Source organism: Pteropus vampyrus, unplaced genomic scaffold (assembly GCF_000151845.1).
Source record: "Pteropus vampyrus isolate Shadow unplaced genomic scaffold, Pvam_2.0 Scaffold86, whole genome shotgun sequence".
Taxonomy (NCBI): Eukaryota; Metazoa; Chordata; class Mammalia; order Chiroptera; family Pteropodidae; genus Pteropus; species Pteropus vampyrus.
Window position 1 is genome coordinate 4,504,682 of NW_011888867.1, and position 21,920 is coordinate 4,526,601.

Consider the following 21,920-nt stretch of genomic DNA (forward strand, 5'->3'; position numbering starts at 1 on the left):
CTAGTTTTGTCTTTGTGGCAGTGTTTGTGTTTTTTAAAAAGATGGGGACCATAGACAGTAGGTGTTGAGGTCTTCTTAAAGTGTTCTCTCTTGCAAAACAAAAAGTTGGCAACCTGGCGTCTGTCACCAGATGTGTTTTTGAAATTTTCCTGGTCCATGGGACCCTGAAGTCCAGGACTACTGAGCCATTGGATGGAGACAAGGGCCTTGGAGTGTCTGGGGAAGAGCTAGAGTTCCATGTCACTGGAGCTGCACGTGGTGGGGGCTGGGGGTCAGTGGGGAGCTGCTCAGTGATTCTAAACCACAGAGGCCGTGACTGGGCCTGCACTCTGGGGAAAGGGATCTGGCGGGGCCTGCGAGGTTGGAGGTGAGGAGAATTTATGAGCAGAAAGGCTCTTTGCTCAGGGAGGCACACTGCTGTTTGTGGTGCCTTGGGCAGCTTGCCATGAACATTTTCAACCAAGCAACACCACGAACTGCCCCAAATCATCCCCCTCATAACCACAGCTGTCTGCCTAGCTGAACACAATGCTTTAAAAATGACTCTCAAGTGCTAACTGCCAAAAAGTCTCTCCAGGGACAGACACACATACCCTATGGCAGCCCTGTTTAAACCATTGCCTTGGACAGTAGCCATTTGCCCACCTCTCCCTGCTCCCCCGTTTAAAAAACTACCTTTAGGAGGTCAGAGAAGTTGATCCACTAGATAGTAATGCTTTACAACCGATTTTTTTTTTTATGGTGACATTGGTTAATGAAATCCAGTAAGTTTCAAGCGTACAATTCAACAGTAAGTCATATATATTTTGCGCTGACGTTCACACCCACAGATTTCTGTCACCACATATTTGACCCCTTTTACCCCATCTACTTCCCCCCTTCTTTCTGGTAACCACTAGTCTATTGTCCATGTCTATGAGTCTCTATCCTGTTTGTTACTTTTAGGTTTATATCCACATATGAGTGGTATCATGTGGCTTTCAACTTTTTCTGTCTGGCTTATTTTGCTTAGCATGATTATCTCAAGATCCAACCATATTGTCACAAATGGCAGTATTTCATCTCTTCTTATAGCTGAGTGATATTTCACTGTATATATGTACCACATCTTTATCCAATCATCTATTGTAGGACACTTTGGTTGCTTCCATGTCCTGGCCACTGTAAATAATGCTGCAATGAACATTAGAGTGCAAATACTTTTTCAGATATATGTTTTCAAGTCTTTGGGGTAAAATACCCAGTAGAGGGATTGCTGGATCATATGGTACAACTGAATTCTAAATGTGCATCGGTCTGAATTTGGTGAAGCATTTATGCTTTACCCTGGTTTTCTCCAGCCTGATTTTCCATATCAGTTCTGAGTTTAACTGGGCAGTGTAATGATGGCTATTTCTGGCAAAACTACAGTTTTCCTTCGTGTGATCTGAAGTCAGGTGGCATTTCTGGGCTCATGGCCTTGTACATAAGGAGACTTTTTTTGCCTGTAATTTATTCAGGGCCATTGTTTCCATTGAACTCGGAAGGTTTGCACTATAGCTATACACACAAGCCTAGAAGCCTCATTTGCTGTTTGTGCTTGAGGCAGAGGTGACCGTTTTACCTCCTCTACAGGAGGGCAAAAGGGATCATTTATGGTCCTCATTTGAGGATACACATGCTGGAACATCTTTCTTTGTTCAACTTGCAAGAGGGATGGGATGGACTTGATCCTCCACTGTCCCCCCATGAAGTGTCCCAGGAATGCCAGGGCTCCTATCTGGGCTCAGCTGTGCAGCACCCAGAAGAAAGCCAAGACAGCTGGTCCCATAAGGTGCCTGGACCAGTGTCCTGGCCTCCTATATTCGCTCAGCCTCTTATCCAGTGCTGCCAGCTACACATACCATCACTTGTCACATGGAATTTAGAGTCTGCCTCAGGGTATGCAGAAGTGAACAGGCAGTCACAACTCAGAGGTATAAATGTCTTGATGGAGGAAGTACAGTCTGTGATGTGAACACGATGATCCAAGTACAGGGCTGGAGCCAGTGAAGCCTGTAGTAACTGGACATATCGGTTGACTGTCTTTACTGCTGTGCGATCCCTTTCTGCATGACCTCAGGTCTTGTAACCCTTCCAAGGGATCCATCTCCTGGCAATCTTTAACTGCCTTGTCTCACCTCCCTTTAAAAAGAGTCTAAAGTCAACCAAACCACATTGTTGCTGTAAGGCTTGAGGCTTGCACTAACAGATAAACACTTGTGCTATTCATTTGGGTTAATAGGGAACATGCTTCCCATATCCAAGTGGAGGCTGCAAAACATCGGTCAAAAAAATCTCTGTCATTATGTCACCAGTAACTCACACCAGTTTCATCTCCCTTCTTTGGCATGCAAAGAACTAGCTTGTAGAGCAATTAGCATTTAATATTTGGTAATTAGCATGCTTAATGTGATTCTGAAAAGTTCCTTGACATTTTCATAAAAACAGAAAGCACATTCCCACCCACCCTTCAAGGAGCAAGGCCCGGTTTGTCAAAAAAAAAAAAAACACTGCGTGCCAGTCTTTTTGGTGCTGAATATGCATGTGTTGGCCTCTTCCGGGACACTGCTGGTAAATTTAGAAACTCGTTTAGAAAAGAATTCTCTTATTCAGCAGCCATACGCTCATGGCTCAGAGAATCTAAGGGAAAATTCACAAATCGAGCTCAAGTCGCAAGGCCGTGACGATCTTTTCAAATAAATCAAAACCCTCAGAGCATCCCGACAAACTGCACACTCAGTTTAAGTCCAAAAGGGAGCCAAATTGGGGGACGCTGGCGAGAGATACATTCTACTCTACCGCTCCTGCGAAACAACGTAACTCTGCCTGACAATGTAGCCGCCGGCTCTCACTTCTCCAGCCCGAGGGCTCAAGCTGGCTGTCCCAGCAGGGGAAACCGCGCGGAACAGAAATGTCAGCTCAAGTTTCCCCTCCCAAGTCCGGCACCCTCTCGCTCCTTCTGCGTCAGGACACGGCCCTCGGTGCCTTCCGAATCCCGGGAAGGCGGTAGGGGCCTGGGGGCTGCACCGCACCGGCCAGCGCGGGGCCGGATGAGCTCCCCCGACCCCTTCCGCCGGCCCGCCCCGCCCGGTGGCCCGACCCCGGCAGCCCGGCCCCGGCCCCACGTGGCCCCTCGGAGCTGGCCTCCCTACCCTGCTGCCACCTACAGACGTCCCACCACAGCCACTGGGATCCGAGCTGCGGATCGGTGGCCAATCAGCGCTCTCGGAGCGCCTGCCGGGGCGGGGCCGTCAATTTGCCGCACGCCATCATTGGAGAGCTTGGGTCCCGCCCCTGCCGACAGGCCCCGCCCCTCCGGCCGGGTTAGGTTGCGGCGCGGGCGGCGGGCGGAGCTGGTCCCGTTGTGCTGCGGCTCCGCGCGGCCTTCAGTCTCGGGTCCGCGCCCCGCGCCGCCCGCCTGCCATGGAGCCTGGCCCCGACGGTCCCTCCGCCCCTGGCCCTGCTGCCATCTGCGAGGGCTGGTTCCGCGAGACGTGCGGCCTGTGGCCCGGCCAGGCCCTGTCGCTGCAGGTGGAGCAGCTGCTACACCATCAGCGTTCGCGGTACCAGGATATCCTTGTCTTCCGCAGGTAGGTACCACCTCTGGCCCGCCGCGCGTCCCCGGACTCCTGCGACGGCTCGCAGCCCGGACCATCCGCTGCCCATCCCCACGTGAACCAGCCGGGACTTCTGCCCTGATCTCGGCCCAACGCACCCTCTTTCTCCCAGACCCCTGTCTTGCGCCCTTTACCTCTGACGCCCCCGAGCCGTCTCTGCCCGCCCTTCCCCCTGCAGAACTGTCAGAAGTTCTCGTGAACTAGGCCCGTGTGCTTCCTCGGTCCCCTCCCCACCCTGCATCCCGTCCCCTGGGCTGGGGGCCCGTGTTTCGGGAGGTCCTCTTCGACAGGGAAAGAGCCCGAGTCCTCGCTGACCCGACGCGCGGAGCTCCACGTGTCAGTCAGGGATACGTCAGAGTCGGACCCGAGTCTAACCCCAACCTCCGCCCAGCGGGCCTCCCTGCCGGTCCTCGCCACGTGTCACCCCCAGTACTCACCTCTGGGGCCCCTTCTAAGGTTGGGGGAGATTCTTCTCACCCAGGATGAGTGGCAGCACGTTGCCCCCACCCCAGGGGACCCAGGTCCCTGATTGTCACTCTTGCCCCACAGTAAGAGCTACGGCAACGTGCTGGTGTTGGACGGTGTCATCCAGTGCACAGAGAGGGACGAGTTCTCCTACCAGGAGATGATAGCCAACCTGCCCCTCTGCAGCCACCCCAACCCACGCAAGGTACCCGGCTCCCACCAAGATTCAGCCTCGAGCCCAGTGATAGGAAAGCCATCCCTCAGCGTCCCACAAGACAGTGCTGGAGGCCCCCCTGATGTGCCCATTACTCAGCCTAGGTGCTTCCTAAACGGTTGTCAGAGAAAGTGCCAGCAAGGACAAGGGGAGTAAGTGGGAGAGCGGCCCACTTTGCAGGGGCGGGGGCTGACACAGTGTTTGAGGAGCAAACAGTTCTGGCTGAGGCCTGAAGCTTAAGGAGGAGTTTCCAGGAAAGGGGGACCCCTCTAGCCAGGTTCCTGAAGCAGGAAAGCATTTCTGAGAGTAGAAAATGGAGTAATGAGGTCTGTAGACCAGAGGAGCTGAGACGCGTACCCTCGCTGCAGGATCTGTGAGTGCATCTGCCCAGTGCAGCCCCCGCCCCTGAGGCCTGATGAAGGCTGTTTGGTGGGGCTGGTGTTGGGGCCCCCTCCTGACTGTTTGTCCTCCTCCCAGGTGCTGATCATCGGGGGCGGGGACGGGGGTGTCCTGCGGGAGGTAGTGAAGCATTCTTCTGTGGAGTCTGTGGTCCAGTGCGAGATTGACGAGGTGAGTGCTCAGGTCAGGGACAGAGTCTGGGTTCAAGTACTCGTTTACCAAATTGTCTGTGTACCTTTGGGCAAGTCGCTTAATACTTCTAGACTGTTTCTTCATCTCAAAAACACGTTGGGAGGATTTAGGAGGGCAGTAGCGGGCCTGGCACATAGTAGGTATGCCATTGATGCTAGTTCTCAGCAAGACTGGGTGCGGGTTTTTAAAGCAAGGCCCAGGGACGTTCCAACTGCTAGGGCATCTGCCCTTGATACACAGCATGTCTTTAATGAGCACCTACTATGTGGCAGCCATTGCCTTAAGTGCTGGGTACAGTGGTGAATAGGCAGATCCAGTCCCTGTTGCAGCTGATAGTCTAGGTAGCAAGAGACATCAAAGGTGATCTGATAAAGGCATGAAAGGCAAGTGAGAGCTGAAGAATGGAGAGCGGTCAGGGCAGGCCCCTGGGAGGTAGGTTTGAGCTGAGGCCTGAATGAGAAGCAGCCGGCCACGTAGAGGCAGGGACTGGTTCTTCTGGTGGAGGCTGGACTTGCTGCCCTCTGAAGGAGCAAGAAAGCCACTAAGTTGGCGTGGTTTGGTCTTGGGAGAGGGCACAGGAATTGTGGACATTCAGCTGAGCAGCAGGCTGCAGCTAGCCCTCCATGAGAAGTTGAGGAAGGTCCCGGAGTGCTCCCCATTTTACAGATGGGGAAACTGGAGTTCCACAAAAATGAATAGCTGGCCCAAGGTGACCGGGCTATGAAAAGGACTGCCCGGAGTCCCACTTGACTCCTTCTGGCTCCAGAGCCCCCAGCCCCTGTGACCCAGCCTGTTCCCTCCCCAGGATGTCATTCAAGTCTCCAAGAAGTTCCTGCCAGGCATGGCCATTGGCTACTCCAGCTCAAAGCTGACCCTCCACGTGGGCGATGGTTTTGAGTTCATGAAACAGAACCGGGATGCCTTCGATGTTATCATCACTGACTCCTCAGACCCCATGGGTAAGCAAGGGGTGGGCCCGGGGCCCCCAGCAGCTGCCAGTTCAGGAGCCAGCTTTGCCTTCTGCGCCCAAGTTGCCAAGTAGAGAACAGAGGGGCCCCCAGAACTAGCACAGCACTTTTTCCTTCCCTGTTGTCATCTCCCCCATCAAACATGGCTCAGCAGAGTAGGGGAACCAGGCCACTGCCCGAGGGTCACAGTTGGGGACGTGGAGGAGAGTGGGGCTCTGGCCCTGGCCCAGTGAGGCCTGAGTTTCTTCTCCAACCTCCTCTCTGCTTTCGACAGGCCAGCCTCAGGGCGGAGGTGGGTTCTCCTTTGATACCAAGTCTCAGAGTGCAGAAGCCCCCCAGTGCAGTACCAATGAGAATCCCCTGGAAATGGGGTTCAAGTGTGGAGCCCTCAGATATCAGGGCAGTGGATCCCTGTACTCCGCAAAAGCACCCTCTTTGTGTTTGGTTTCTGAATCCTACAGACTGGGTTCAAGTCCCGGCTCAGCTATGTGGGTCCCTGTGTGGGTGACGGTGGCCCTTGGCCCCCCAAGCCAGGCTCAGGAGGTCTGACCCGGAATGTGTCCCTCGTCCCCCGCCCCCACAGGCCCTGCTGAGAGCCTCTTCAAGGAGTCCTATTATCAGCTCATGAAGACGGCCCTCAAGGAGGATGGCATCCTTTGCTGCCAGGGTGAGCGCCTCGGGCAGTTGGGAGAGGCAGGTGGGCTGGGGCAGGTCTGTCATGCCAGTGATGATGCTGCCTCCCCCCAGGCGAGTGCCAGTGGCTGCACCTGGACCTCATCAAGGACATGCAGCACTTCTGCAGGTCGCTCTTCCCCGTGGTGGCCTACGCCTACTGCACCATCCCCACCTACCCCAGTGGCCAGATCGGCTTCATGCTGTGCAGCAAAAACCCGGTGAGCTTCCAGCTGTCCTGTCCTGGGGGTGGGAGGGGGAAGAGGTACACAGGAGAGCACGCCCCTGATGGCTCCGACACTGCCCCCCAGAACACCAACTTCCTGGAGCCTGTGCAGCAGCTGACGCAGAAGCAGGTAGAGCAGATGCAGCTGAGATACTACAACTCCGATGTGCACCGTGCAGCCTTTGTCCTGCCCGAGTTTGCCCGCAAGGTGAGCTACCCTGGTGTGGGGCAGGCCGGGCAGGGGACCCAGGGCTCCCTGAGGGGCCGCCTCGGCACCCCCGCTCGACCCAGCATCCTCCTGACGAGGCTTCATGTTCCACCAGGCCCTGAATGATGTGAGCTGAGCCCAGGTGCCACTGCTGACACCGCCCAGGACCTCGGGCCAGGGAGCCCTGGACAAGACCCCCGCCGGCACACCCACCAACCAAGTGTCACAGGCCCCCGGATGCTGCCCGGCCTGCCCCACTGGGCAGACCGAACGTGTCTCTCTCTCTGTGGCATTCAGCCTCTAAGCCTATACCAGCTGTGTACAGCACCGTCTCCGCCTTGTCACCCCTCACTCACCAAACACGTGTATTTATAACAAAGTTCTGAATCGTGTGTCCCCAGACTTTGAATGGGCCCAGGCAGGGACTGCATCAGCCATTTTTGGGCACTCACTCCTGTGTGCCGGGCTCTAAGCTCCAAGTGTTTGCTACATGTCTGGGCCCTCCCTGCATAACCTTGAACTGGCCCCTTGTCCTCTGGCACCAAGAGACACAGCAGTCATCAAACTGGACCCAAATCTGTCCTAATAATCTGCCTTAGTCATTTCACCAAGCTCCACCAATCAGTGATGACACCCCTGGGTCAAGGGCTGTGGGGTTGACAGGGTCATGGCCAGGCTACCCGGCAGAGCTCTCGGAAGATTCGGAGGATTGTTGAGGGAGCGCCGGTGGTGGGCCTACAGGCCTGGCTGGAGCTTGGTTTGGGCCTCGTTACTTGGGCCTCTGACTGGCTCTGGTAAATTCCGAGAAGTTCCCCCTAAGTGTTGGGAAGTTGAGAAAACAGGTATGGGTGGCCGGCCATGCCAGGACTCCATGGGCACAGGACTGTCCCCTCTCCATGGTGCTGAACGGCCTGTGCACCAGGCGCCTCACTGCTGTCAAAGCTGGGGGCAGAATGGCGGTGAGAGAGGATCCGCCACCACAGGGTTCGGGCTGGGGAGGGGGCCGCTACCTACTCCAGTCTCAGGATCCGCAGAACAGCACCCTGCTCCTTGAAAATCTGGCATCACCAACCCCTTTCCACAGCTTGGGCAGAGGCACTGCCAGAGGATGCATTAACCTGAGAGATTTGGGGTCAGGGAGGGGGAGAAGTGAGTGGCCCCAGCCTTAACCCGAGCAGCTACCTTGGACCCCATTCAGCAGGTGCTGGGACTGGAGTCTTCATGGGAGGGGGGTGAGGAGCAAGCATACAGCTGTGCAGCCAACTCCTTGAGTGACTCCAGGTCACTGACGCCCTCCGGGCTTCAAGCACCCGCATGAACTCACTGGACTCAGCACCTGACATCTAACCTTGGTCGGCAGGTCTGACCCCAAGTTAATTTCCCCATTCCACCCCCAATGCCAGGACTATCTTCAACCCCGTCCTGGGATTCAGTATCACGTGTTGCAGGGTATCCCAACTCCCAGGGAGGCCAGGTGAAGTCTGGACTTTTATGAGCTGCGATTTGAGCATCAAAGGAAGACTAGCAATGGCGAATTATGGAGCACTGACTTGCCACGTGGCTTAATTCTTTTAACCTTCGCAACCACCTATGAGGGAGATACTATTAAACCCTATAAAGCGAAGGAAGATCATGTGACATGCTAGTAAGCAGGCTAGGCAGGACACACGGGGCACTCCCAAGAGCCAGCCCACTCTGCTTACTCCTGCCCGCCTCTGCAGCTCAGCCCAAGCACCCTGGGCTCCAAGCAGGGACATCTGCCCAGAGCCCCTCCCCACAAGCCATCTTACTGACTGACCTCCAGGACGTTCAGCCTGAGGGCCCCCCAAGAATGCTGCTGGCAGGGAAGGTGGACGAGGGAAGGGAGCGTTCCAGCTTAGAGGACTTGACATGGGTCAAATCTCAACTCCGCTGATGCAAGCCACTCACAGCTCCCGATTTGGTTACCACGTCTATAAAATGAGAGCACCGGTCCTCGAGGACCTGTTACAGGCTCCGTTAAAACGCACATGCCATGCGGTGCTCACTGAGCTGGTAAAAGTCGGAATGGCCTCTCAGGGCAGAGGAAGGAGAGGGAAGCTCATGCTGCAGAAATAGCTGGGGCTATTTAGGGAACAATGCCTGACCTGGAAGTTACCTGCAGTGTAAATCCTCTGCGCTTCCCCAACTTTTACTAAAGGTTCCTGCACACACATCCACCCTTGACTGTCGTACCCCCCTTGTACGTTAAGGGCTATCACTGAACCCCGCATCTGGGCGGACATGATGTAGATGCAGACTAACCTACTGGAGCAGAGGCAGGATGTTTGGTGAGGACATGACCTCAGTCCCCCAAAGTCCCAGAAATCGTGGAGAGGGCCCTCAACAGCCACAGTTCGTCATGTGGAGAATAAAACGAATCCTATTTAAAGTTTAGTTATTTATCAAACTTAGCCATGCCCCCGGTCTGAGGATCCAAATCCACGTGGATTGTTAGAACGAAAATAACAGCCCCCTATGCTCACTTTTTCTTCTCCCTGGAGGCAGCCACTTTACCTCTCTTAGCTGGTTATTTTGGTATTTACCTTCATGTCTCTAAATAACATGCTTGTTACTACTTCTCAAGTTGTCAGTTTTAGTTTTAATCTGTTGATTTTCCACTAGAGAAGATGAGGATTTAGCTTTTTTCTTCCCTGACCCTCCACCGCCCCTCCACACTGTCAACAATTAAATGATAATCTTGGTTAGCTCAATATTGCAGCTACATCAGTACCGTTCACAATTGAGGCAAGGAGTAAAACATAACTTTTTATCTCCTGCACAGCTTCCTTTTCCCTGGTTTTTTGGGGGATTTTTCCGTTGTTTAATTGCCAATGAATTTATCACTAATTTAGCCTCAAATTTTTTAGCAATTATCTAAAGCTCTTAAGATTTGTGAATGCAACACACTTCGTGAAGGTCTGAACGATATGCTAATCAAATAACTTTTGATTATGAGAGCTTAGTATTTTACTTAGACCCATTATAATTTATAATTAATTCATGATTATCACAATTATATTTAATGGGATATTCGATAACAGGAAATATTAATATACATGATATGCATTTCTTTATTTAAATGATTTATACAGTAAAGTATAAATCATAACATTTTCATTTAAGAAAAAACAATTACTAAAAAAAAATTTTTTTTAAAGATCCTTGGACTCTACAGGTGTTCAGTCATTTTCATCATCCTGAAGAATCTGTCCAGAGCCTTCTAATCACCTTTAATGGAGCTTCCTTTTGGAACTCTTACTTCTTGAATCCCATGTCTTCCTATTTCTTGGCTTACTCCCTTATTTTGGTGGAGCATATTCTATAGTAGCTTTCTGAGAAAAGGGACAATGGCTGCAAATTTTTAAAAATCTGACATGCGTGAAAATGTCTTTATCCCAGCTTCATGCCTGATTGATGGGTATAGAATGCAGAAGGGTATAGAATTCTATGTTGGAAGTAATCTTCCTTGAGCATTTCGAGATTTGCTCTTTTCTATTTTTATTAGTTATCTGTTGCTGTCTAAAACGAGCCCCAAACCTAGCAGAAGCACAAATAAGCAGGTCTCTTCCGTCAGTTCAGCTTAGAGTCGTTTATAAGTTTGCGGTAAAGCTGTTGGTCACGACTGCAAAGCCCTAACTGGAGATGGAGGGTTAGCTTCCGAGAAGGCTCACTCACATGACTAGCAAATTCCTCTGGCAGCTCCATCAGGAGGCCTCAGTGCTGTCCACTGCGGACCTCTCCACAGGGACATTGAGTGTCCTCATAAATGGCAGCCGGCTTTCCCCAGAACAAGCGATTCAAGACAGAGCCAGGCAGTCGCTACAAGTTCTTGTATGGCCTCACTGCACGGTAATACACCATCATTTCAACTATATCCCACCCATAAGCATTCAGCATGGTAGAAGAGCCTGCAGAAGGGCGTGGCCACCCCAGGGAAGAAAATGCTGGGGACCATCTTGGAGGTGGCTTCCAGTTTCCAGTGTTATTTTGAGAGAGCTCCTTTTGTGTGATTCACTCTGTTTTCTCTCTCTTTCCCTCTCTGTCTCTCGAGGTTTATAGAATGTAATTTTTCTCTCCGGTGTTCTGAAACATGACATGTAAAGTTCTATTTTCATCGTTTGTTCTGGATACTCAAGGGGACTTTTTTTTTTTTTTTAGGCGAGGCAACCCTTGGTTGACCTCGCAGATTGCAAGGACCTTGTCAACTTGCAATCCCTTATATTTTTTTATATTTTATACCTACAGCACCTGGTCTTCCTAGGTGGTCTTCCATCCAAGTCAAGGGGACACTTTCAATCAGTAAACTCGTGTTCTCTTTGGTCCTGGGAAATTTTCTTGCGTCATTTTGTTTATGATTTCCTCTCCTCTGTTTTCTTTGTTATTTTTTTCTGGAATTCCTGTTACTCGATCTTTGACATACTGTATAGAGTTTCTAATTTTCTTATCTTCAGTATTTTACACTTCTTTTTTATTATTATTGTTCTATTTTCTGGAAGATTTCAATCTTATTTTTCAAACATTTTATTGAGTTTTTCATTTCTATCCTACTTTTTATTCCCCCGAACTATTTTTTGTCCTCTGAATGCTCTTTTTACATAGTATTCTGTTCTTACCTCTCTTTTTCTTCTGAAGATATTAATGATCGCTTTGTTTTGGTTTGGCATCTTTTCTTCTCCCTGCTTTGTTTCTGTATTCTGCGGTCAATCGGTTGATCTTTCTCTCTCAAGTTTGAGGTTTTCCTCAGTAACCCTTGAATTTCCTGCTCATGTGTTGGGACTAAAAAGGTAATGGGAAGCTCTGAGCACATGACCGAGGCTTGTCAATGAATCCATGCTGTGGGTGATGGCATCTGAACCATTTGCTTGTAGAACCTTCAATGTCAGTATCTTTAGGTCTTTCCTCTTAGGCTGGTCACACTTCCTGGAGAAGGGGGAGAAGCCTGGACAGCTGCTAGATCCTAGGAGCTGAGTCAGGAGGGAAACTGAGGCTCTCAGCACCCAATCTACTTGCTTAATGCTGCTGTTCTCTGCCTCCCCGTCTCACGCTCAGCTGGCCCGGGATCTTCTCTTACAATTCACTTTAAGAATCAGTCTCCACATTTCTGCTGGGGTCAAGAGACGGCAAGTAGGAATCGGCTGGCTCCTTAATGCTTCCAGAAGGATGCGGTGCTGCCAATTCCCAAGCTAATTCTGGTCCCACTGCCAACTTGGACTTGTTTTCTAGAGAGTCCTTTCCACCTATCCATCTGTTTTTTCAGCTTCCAAAATATCATAACTATTTGTTTTAACGCCTACAGCACCTGGTGTGCCTAAGTGGTCTCCCATCCTCGTACTCACTCACCAGGCCCGACCCTGCTTAGCTTCCGAGATGAGACGAGATCGGGCAAGTTCAGGGCGACATCCAGCTGCCAAAATATCAGTGCTGCCGCCTCGCCCATATTTCCCATCCGTGTGCACTCGTGTGTTTTAAAACATTCTCTTTTCTCTCTTATAGCAGGGTTTCAGGAGGGAGCAAAAGGAGGTACACGCAAACATTCCTCCATCTCGACCTAGAGCATCATTGTGGAGATTATTGCCGTGGAGGCTCAGCTGCCTGCGGAGGTCACACACCGAGGAGGAAACACAGAGGTTAGAGACAGAGCCAGGATTTGTTCCCAGGGCAGGCTGGAGTCATGGGGTCGATTCCCAGAATTCTAGGGTCAGGACCAATGGGGGCAGGGCCAGGTGTTGGACAAACAGATCAAAGGTGAGACAGTGCACAAATCCAGACCGGGCCTGGCCAGCGGGACGGGCACACTATGAGGTGGGTGGCAGCCCCCAGGGCCTCCCTGGTGGCAGGGGTGCGGGGCGAGAGCAGGCCCCCAGGGCCTCACCAGCCCCTGTGCCGCCCTCAGGCTGCTGGTCCTTTTGGGTCTGCTGTGTGGCTCCGTAGCCGCACCCACTGGCCCACAGTGGCCCAAGCCCGTATTTGGGCGCCTGGCGTCTCCTGGCTTCCCAGGGAAGTATGCCAACAACCAGGAGCAGCGCTGGACCCTGACTGCACCCCCCGGCTACCGCCTGCGCCTCTACTTCACCCACTTCCACCTGGAGCTCTCCTACCTCTGCGAGTACGACTTCGTCAAGGTGCCGCCAGGGCCGGGGGTGCCCAGTCCCTCTCTCCAGCCAGGAGGTCCCCAGGAGTGGGCCAGAGACACGTGGGAGTGGGATCTGGCCCCGGAGGGGGGGGGTGGGCAGGCTTGGGTCTTGCCATCCCTCCCCGTGACCCCCAACCCCACAGCTGAGCTCAGGAAGCAAAGTGCTGGCCACGCTGTGCGGGCGGCAGAGCACAGATACGGAGCGGGCCCCTGGCAATGACACTTTCTACTCACCGGGACCCAGTCTGGACGTGACCTTCCACTCGGATTACTCCAACGAGGGGCCGTTCACGGGCTTTGAGGCCTTCTACGCAGCAGAGGGTGAGCTGGAGAAGGCCTGGGGGGCTGGCATGACCCACCGGGGACAACTCTGCCTTAGGCCAGGCCACCCCTCCCTTGAGGCTCCCTACCTCCCTGAGGCCGGACTCCTGCCAAACCAGGAGAAAATCCTCTGTCTTCTGACACCCCCTGCAATACAAATATCAATAACAGCTATGACCTCTGCTCAGGACTGGGCTCTAGTTCTTTGCCAGGCGCTGGGCCAGGGGCATCGGCTGCGATGCCAGAGCTGAGCGAGCCCATTCGCAGATAGAAGAGCGAGCTGAGAAGGCTCAGAGCTTGGCGCGCTCTGCCTGCACGTGGGCCTGGAGTCTGACACTCGATTTCAGCTTCTGGCTCCTACAGGGACCAGCTGTGTGACCCTGGGCAAGTGGCCCAGACTCTCTGCTCCTCGCTAGGCTGCTGTAAGGGTTCGGTGGAACCTGCGGAGTAGCCCCACCCACGCCCCACTTGGTTCCGTTGTTGGCTGTTCACTAGCTGGTGACCTTGAGCAGGACACTTAATCCTGTTATTGGTTTTAAGAGGTGTTATTTACTTCTCCCTCCAAGTGTTGCGGGGAGGTGGCAATGACCCTGGGCCTCTCGCGCCTGGCTGGGCTCCTTAGGGCACAAGAAGGCTCCTCTCAGGTCAGCCACGAGTCTGAGCCCAGACCCCAGCGCTGTCGCATCTCCTCCCCTGCTGACCACCTGCCTGGCCCACCCCTCCCCCAGACATCGATGAGTGCCAAGTGCCCCCAGATGAGCCACCCACCTGCGACCACTACTGCCACAACTACCTGGGCAGCTTCTACTGCTCCTGCCGTGCAGGCTACGTTCTCCACCAGGACAAACGCACCTGCTCAGGTGAGCTACAGCTGCCAGGGGCACCCTGTGCCTGGCCCAGCCCCCATCCTCCCCGGGGTCATAGCTGTTCTGCCCTGGGGTCTGGACAGACCACAGGCACTTCTCCTGGGAGGCATCAGCCCCCTATTTGTTCTTCTATACCCTCTCACCATCCATCCAACCACATTCTCTAAATCCTCCCCTCCTCCCTCCATGCCTGCCTTACGCCCATTCCCCTCCGGCCCATTCGTGGATTAGCGTGTGTTAGGCCCCCACTGTGCACCAGGCCCATCTGGGCTCCGGGACCCCATACAGACACGTTGCCCTCCTGGGGAGGCTCCCAGGGTAGAGGAGTCGGGGTGGGCCTAAGCCTGGCTCCACAAACTTCCCTCCACAAAGCTTCAGGGCTGGGGGCAGGGCCTGCTCAAAGCTGCTGGTTCCTGGCTCCTAGCAGGCTGGCCCCTTTGGCCCCCACTACCTGGAGGATATCCCGCCAGGCACCTGGACAGAAAACCAGCTGGTGCCCTGGGGAGTGGGGAACCCCCACCCTCTGGCATTGACCCTGCCTCTCTCACCTCGCCCGCCACTCACCCCTACGTGGTGTCTCTCCCGTGATTCTTCCCCAGTGTCTCTTCCTGTCTCTGTTCTCTCTCCTAGAGCAGAGCCTCTAGCCTCTCCTCCGGCTCTGCCTGCCAAGGGGGTAGAAGCCAGGGCGAGCCCAGCTGGCTGCGGTTCTGGGTCGGGCCAAGATCTCTGCTGCCTGCAGCCCCCCATTCACCCACCCTCGGAACTAACAATAAACCTGGCTCCACTTGTACCTGCTGCTGTGTGTCTCTGGGGTGGGAAGTGGGGGAGGGCAGTGGTGTGCACCCTGGCCCCCTCCCCTCTCCCCCTGCCCTCATCGCAGTCTGGACCAGCCGAGGTGGTGGGTGGCCCCCTCCACAAGGCCACAGGCTACTTTGTCAGAAGGGCTCCGCCAGCCCCACACCCCATTTTGAAGAGGCCAGAGAGGGGCAGAGGGTTGCCTGAGTTCACACGGGGACAGAGCTCTCTCTGCTCCCGTGTACCACGTCAGGTACCCAGAGCTGAGCCCGGAGCATCCTTGGACCACCTCCTGTTCAGAAGGCAACTCAGGCCCCGTGTGCAGAGCTGGGGGACCTTGACCCAGAGCAGCGAGGCCCAGGGAGGTCATCACTGGGGATCGGGCTGGTCCCCCATATCCATGCCGATTCGTTCTGCCCCATGAGGAGCAGCCACAAGGAGGAAGGAAGGCAGAGTTGGGACTCCTCATTCCCTAGAAGCCTCCCAGCTCAAATATCTAGGTCCCCCTCTGTGGCCTGGGGGGAGGCAGACCCCTCCATGAATGAGCAATGCTCCTCTGCAGGGCAGAATGAGCTATTCTGATGAGGAGGGCCCCAGACCAGTTTATAATCAGTGCGGATTTGCACGTCCCTCAGCTGCCCCCCAGGGCAGAGCCCAGACTAAGCAAAGGAGGCCCTTCCCAACCTCCTGACCAGCCCAGGCGGAGACCCAGGGGAGGCTGGACTGGCCTTCACTAGGCGTCAGTGGAAACCCCATGGCGGACAGACTTGGGGGTTACTGGGTCAGAGTGGGTCAGGGGCCCTCAGCCCAAGGAGACTCGACCCCTTCTTTTCTCTTGGTGCCTCTTTCCTTCTCAACAGAGCCTGACCTCGCTCACTCTCCTCACCCTCAGGGCGTGAGTCTGGCCCAGGACCCCCAACACCAGGAATTCCAGTTTAGGGCTCCCACCCCCTCTGGGGTGTGAATGGGGGCCCCTGGAGGATGCACACCCAAGAGTCCTCTGTTTCAGCTAAAGCCTGGAAGTCAAAGAAACCTCCTCCCTAAATTGTCCCTTCAGCGACTGGCGTGGGGTCCTTGGTCTCTAGAGGCCTGCAGAGCCCTGGCCCGGACCACAGAGTGTGGACAGCTGGGGCAGAGTCATCTGCTTGCACCAGGCTCACACCGCCCCGTCCTCTCCCCTTCCCAGCTCTGTGCTCAGGCCAGGTCTTCGCCGACCGGTCTGGGGTGATCAGCAGCCCCGAATACCCACGGCCGTACCCCAGACTCTCCAGCTGCACCTATAGCATCCACCTGGAGGAGGGGTTCGCCATCATCTTGGACTTCGTGGAGTCCTTCGACGTGGAGATGCACCCGGAAATCCAGTGCCCCTACGACCTCCTCAAGGTCTGGTCCCCAGGACCCCCCACCTCATCCTGACTCCTGCACGTCCTGAGGTGACAGAGGCCTCTCTGCTTTCAGATTCAAACAGACAAAAAGGAATACGGCCCATTTTGTGGGAAGACGTTACCCGGCAGGATTGAAACCCAGAGCAACTCTGTGACCATCACCTTTGTTACTGATCAGTCAGGAGACCACACAGGCTGGAAGGTCCACTACACCAGCACAGGTGAGAGCAAGTGGGATCCTGGCGGGAAGCTCAGAGCTCCCGTCTCTTCCAGCAGCCATGGAGACCCGAACTCTTCCCGGCCAGGTTTGGGAAATGCAGGGGAGGAAAAAGTTGTCGTTGACCCTCTTAGCATCACGGGCTGGGTCTGGAAATGATACTGACAAAGACAGGTGAACAGGAGAGAAGCCATGCACGCTCATTTCATGTAAGTTTTCCGTGGCACGGGAGCCTTTGGAAGGAAATGAAAACTCAGAGAAACAGGGAGACCTGTCTGCATTCGTGCCTGGTCCTGGAGGAATGGTGTAGGTTACGGACTATGGCGGAGGGGAGCAACCTGGAGAAACTGATCAGGGCCTGTTAGTTCCTCTGCTTCAGAGATAAGGATGCTCTCTCCCCCAGGTATGGGGAGGGTACCTCTCACAAGGGTGGTATGACCCCCTCAGGGAAGGGTGAGGTGGGGAAGGTCAGAGTGGCCTTCGCAAACTCCTTCTGCTTAAAATATTCCACATGCCAAGGTGCTATATTTTGAGATAGTATGTCTTGAGCCCCATCAGAAGACAGAGCAGGTTTGAGTGGAGGTGGTCTGTGAGGGAATGGTGCCCTTGGCATCCGCCCACCTGCGGGGGAGGAACGAACTTTCCCCTATGCTTGAGTTTCTAATAATCAAATAGACATGAGAGAGATTAGAAAATAACCACATTTAATACGGATGCATGGGAATCTCGCATACACAGAGTCAGAGATCTCACAAGCATTAGAAGTCCAAAGACAGAAAGGGAGAAAGGTTGCGGATGACATTCTGGGCCCTGGATGAGATAAGGCACCTTGGGGCTTCAGAAGGTCGTTGTGGGGAGGACACAGGTATAGTAAGGGGTAGTTTGCCCAGCCCTATAGATAGTCCCAAAGAAGTTATCTCTGATAATCTCTTATTATGGGCAAAGCCCCTAATTCAAGATCTAGTTAGGTAAGGGAGGGGCAGAAGTTTCTCTTGAGCCAGAAGCTAAAGTTGCCTTTAGTTCAAAACAATTCGCCTAGCAGAGGCACACCTTGGGGTGACTCGTTCTGAATCCCCTCACACTCACCCACCCGCTGGCTCACCGAGCCATCCAACCTTTCCTCCTTCCATCTGTAGGGAGGAAAAACAATTTCCCTCCACCCTTCTAAGTCCTAGGCTGAAAACAAAAGACAGATTAACAAGAGAAAAACAAACAGAAGTTTATTAACATGTATATCTTATGTATACATGAGAGATGACCCGGGGGAAATGAGTAAGTCTGGAAGGTGGCTTAGATTTTCAGGCTAAATACCATCTTCAGCTCAGCAAAACCTGTAGAGAAGTTTTATTTGAGCCAAACCTGAGGACAGATCTTACTGGGGAGCAAGATCTCAAATACTATGGAGATTAAATTTGCAGTTTCTTTTGTGCAACTAAGATTAAGGAGGAAACATAAGGAAGATGACCGGGAGGCGGGAGAAGGCAAGGCAGGGCTCAGATAAAGGGACGGTTAAGGTCTTAGGCTCTCTCGAGGGTGGTCTCCCTTCAGAAAGAGGGGCCTGAAAGGGGACATTTCAAAGGCGTGTCACCCTAGGTGCACGGAAATGAGGGACAGGGCTTGCTTGAGGCAGAGATAAGCCTTTTACTAAAGAATTTATATGCCGGGGGTGGGACTACACACCACGACCTGCCTTGTTAGGAATTACGGTCAGACCGCCCTATGAGGCTACTTTCCCTAGAGCCCTTTTTTTTTTTTTTGCCCACAAAGTAATAAAACTCCTAAAACTGAAGTGCTGGCTTCAGAGGAGTCAGGAGAGAATCAGGTTTGCCAGGCTGGTGGGTAAGACGGGGCCAGGACAGAGCCTTGAGGTGTGTGGGAAAGAGGGGACAAGCAGAGCACTGGCCTGGGTACGAGGTGGCTCCTACAGGGCCACCAGGGCTGTCCCTGTAGGTTGGGGCCTGCTGGGACCAAGAGCCACCCCAGGACACACATCAGCGGCTGGGAGGAGGAGGAGGAGACTCAGCAGATGACTAGTAACATGTTGAAGGGGAGCTGCAGGGGATGGGCTGAAGCCTTGAAGTGACAGCAGGCCAGGATTTGGGGACCAAAGTGGAAGACAGTCTCTCCCTGGAGGCCTGAGCACTGTGGGTGGGTGCCCACGAGGGGGAGCCCGAGGCTTCCTGAGCACCAGCCATCAGGGAGGGTTAATTGCAGCTCCCTCTTTCTGAGCACTTAGCAAAGTGCTCCCCTAGGAACTTCCTGGTCCTCCCTCACAAAAGCCCTGGGAGGTGAGCAGCCGTTGTCACCCTACAGATGAGGAAACTGAGGCTCAGAGAGGCTGACAGTCACCTCCGGGAATGGAGAGCTGTGACTTAAACCCTTGGAGTCTAGCCTTCCCTTCCAAGTTACAGCCTCTTGGTTTTCAGCAGTGAGTGTGAAGTCCCCATTGGTGGTGACCATCCCAGCTTACTGCAAGCCTGGCTTTCTCGCATAGCTTTGGCTCTGCCCACGCAAGGCGACAAACCCTCAGTTACACAACAAGCAACCGAGAGCCTCGTCTTGCCTTTGGCTGTAAATCTTAAGAGTTCTACAGGACCCGTGCGAGTTCTCTTGGTCTGTTAAGTGTTTTATTTATAAATCAAGAACTTTGAAAGCTCAGTTCAGACTCGCGGGCTGTAGACCTCATGGAAACCGCTATGGCTGATTTCCTCTGCGCAGCCCTGCCTTGCCCTGATCCGGTGGCACCACCTAATGGCCGAATCTCACCTGTGCAAGCCGAGTACATCCTGAAAGACAGCTTCTCTGTGTTTTGCGAGACTGGCTACGAGCTTCTGCAAGTAAGTTAATACAAAGTTAATAATGCAGGACGGTGCTGGCAGTTTTTAAACGGATACATATGTATATGGGAAAATAGCTGTTGTCCCCACGGTGGTTTCTTCTGCTTGTGATTAAATAGTAAAAATCAAAAAAATGTTTGCCGAGAAGAGGAATAGCCATGGAGAATTTTTTATTCTTAGGGATTTTACTTTTTTTTTTTTAAATAGAGCTCCTCTGGAAAGGTAGTGATTGAAATGGATGACTTTTCTCTGTTCACATATGACAGCAGCTCTTGGTAAAGTGGCTGAACCAACAGGACAGGTTTAGCTCTGCTTGTCCTGTCAGCATGTGTTAAATTAAGCTCTTCCCCTTGGTCAAATGATGACCTTTATGTGAAACAACTTCTGGGCCAAGAAAATTAAACCATGCAGGGAAATGTTACAGTCCACAGTTACGAACAGTGGCCACTGTTTAAAGGGAGGCTAATTTTAAAAAATGCTGCGTGTTTCTTTCGGGGCACAGGTAGGAGATTAACGTGTCTTCTTTGTTATTCAAAATTGTCACTGAATCCTGGTGGTAAAAAGTAGTAACAATGAAATGCTAGCTAGCTATGTATGTAATCCAGTCCTGTGAAGGGGCAACATCAAAAAAAAAAAAGAGAGAGCCACTTCCCACCTTGCAAACTTTTTGGGCAGGCTCCTCACAGCTCCGGGACTGTAAACCTGTTCGATTTAAAAAAAAAAAAAAAAAAATCACCCAGCTCCCCTTTGAAGCATAAAGCTTCTGCCCAAGCTATCTTTTCATTTAGTCCGCTTTAGACAAATATTTCGATGTCAAAAATCTTTCTCTGTAAGCGGTATTAGAGATGACAACTCATTCGAGAACACACATGCAAAGTTTATGAAGGCATCTTTAGGTACCGTCCCTCCAGCTAATGGCCACAAGCTAGAGAAATTCAGACACATTCGCTCCGTGCCTCCCGGGGTTGGCCCATCCCAAATGTCTGACCACCACCCACCCCCTGGCACTTAATATAAAGAAGTGGAACATCGACCGGAACTTGTGAGACATGTTCCCGGGGTAAGGTGGAAACCAAAATACACCTCACAAATTGCCGCAGAGGTCAACGTTCGAGTCCCGAAATGCCGATCCACCTTGAAGGATAATCGTGACCAGCAGAGGCGTTAGCAGCACATATGCACCTGCACCGAGGCAGAGTTGGACTGTGTCCAGCCCTGTGGGTGCCTCAATCCCCTTGGGGGCATCTCGTGAAACACCAGAAGAGGAACCACTGTGGGAGCATAGCTTCGGGGAGTGATTTTATGATGTAAACAGGAAATTAATATTTTCTGAATTCCTCTTTAGGGTTATTTGCCCCTGAAATCATTTGCTGCAGTCTGTCAAAAAGATGGATCTTGGGACCAACCGATGCCAGAGTGCAGCAGTACGGTCACGTGACCACAACTCCCAGAACGCTTCTGCCGCTATTACTGCTTCTGCCGCTGTTACTGCTTCTTCCGTTTGTCAGGGCTTGAGTCCAAATTTGCTTCTTTTCCCCAGTCTCTCAGTGGTGCATTTAGAGGTTAAAATGAAACCAAGCTACTAGGAAAAGTATTTGCTTTAGAAAAGTGTGATCTTAAAAAAATACTTTTCTAAGTACAAAATATAAAGATGGAAAGCAGAGATTATTTTAACACCCATAATCTCTCTGTATGAAAGTATAATCAGTTACTATTTTGGTGTCTCTCTCTCCAATTACACACATCTCACACATATGTAAGCATGTACAAGCTTCTGTATGTCGGGATATGTATCTATATATGTACATAGGTATACATATACACACCAAATTGGGGCATGGTGTGTACTATCATTTTGTGAACTAAGAATCACATCTCACTTTCAATTATAAAACAATGTTAATTGGAAAAATATATAAACTTACAGAAGTATATAGTGAAAGCCACTCTTGCCTAAACTACCACTAAGGGTCTGGGGTCCACTCTTTCACCTTCTTGATCGCTTATGCTGTGTATACTAACGCATTTCACTATTACACACTTTTTAACCAAAGCGGGACACCGAATCGGATTGCAGTGTGCTCTTCCCCTCCACATTGCGGGGCCACCTTCCCACATCAACCCCAGCGTTAACAGAGCCACTCAAACTTTAACAGCTGCACGGTATCCCATCACACGCTGCTTTTATTCCATCTGATTTCTATTGTTTCCAGTTTACCATTACACACACTGCTGCAGTTAACACCCCTGCACATGCATCTTTGCATATTTTGTGCGAGGCTTACTACAAAATTCCTAGGAGAATTTAAATATTTTTGTAAGTTTATGTTTCAAAAGCAGTCAAGAAGAGCTGGTACTGATGG

The 21,920-nt window shown here is 52.4% G+C and overlaps 2 protein-coding genes across 2 annotated transcripts in view; both read left to right on the forward strand.

Moving 5' to 3' along the window:
• Positions 1-3,340: 3,340 nt before the first annotated feature.
• Positions 3,341-7,369, forward strand: SRM (spermidine synthase). The gene is made up of 8 exons (XM_011363564.2): positions 3,341-3,611; positions 4,188-4,308; positions 4,795-4,887; positions 5,714-5,867; positions 6,460-6,543; positions 6,624-6,769; positions 6,860-6,982; positions 7,098-7,369. Exons 1-8 carry the CDS (start codon positions 3,445-3,447, stop codon positions 7,116-7,118), a joined length of 909 nt encoding a protein of 302 aa, XP_011361866.1. The 5' UTR covers positions 3,341-3,444; the 3' UTR covers positions 7,119-7,369.
• A 566-nt stretch (positions 7,370-7,935) lies between these two features.
• Positions 7,936-21,920, forward strand: part of MASP2 (mannan binding lectin serine peptidase 2) — a 17,940-nt gene continuing 3,955 nt past the window's right edge. The window contains exons 1-8 of the mRNA XM_023532659.1: positions 7,936-7,941; positions 12,817-13,125; positions 13,280-13,457; positions 14,186-14,317; positions 16,305-16,501; positions 16,577-16,724; positions 19,439-19,557; positions 20,903-20,981. Of these exons, the coding sequence (XP_023388427.1) occupies positions 7,936-7,941; positions 12,817-13,125; positions 13,280-13,457; positions 14,186-14,317; positions 16,305-16,501; positions 16,577-16,724; positions 19,439-19,557; positions 20,903-20,981 (1,168 nt within the window). The remainder of the gene's footprint in view (positions 7,942-12,816; positions 13,126-13,279; positions 13,458-14,185; positions 14,318-16,304; positions 16,502-16,576; positions 16,725-19,438; positions 19,558-20,902; positions 20,982-21,920) is intronic.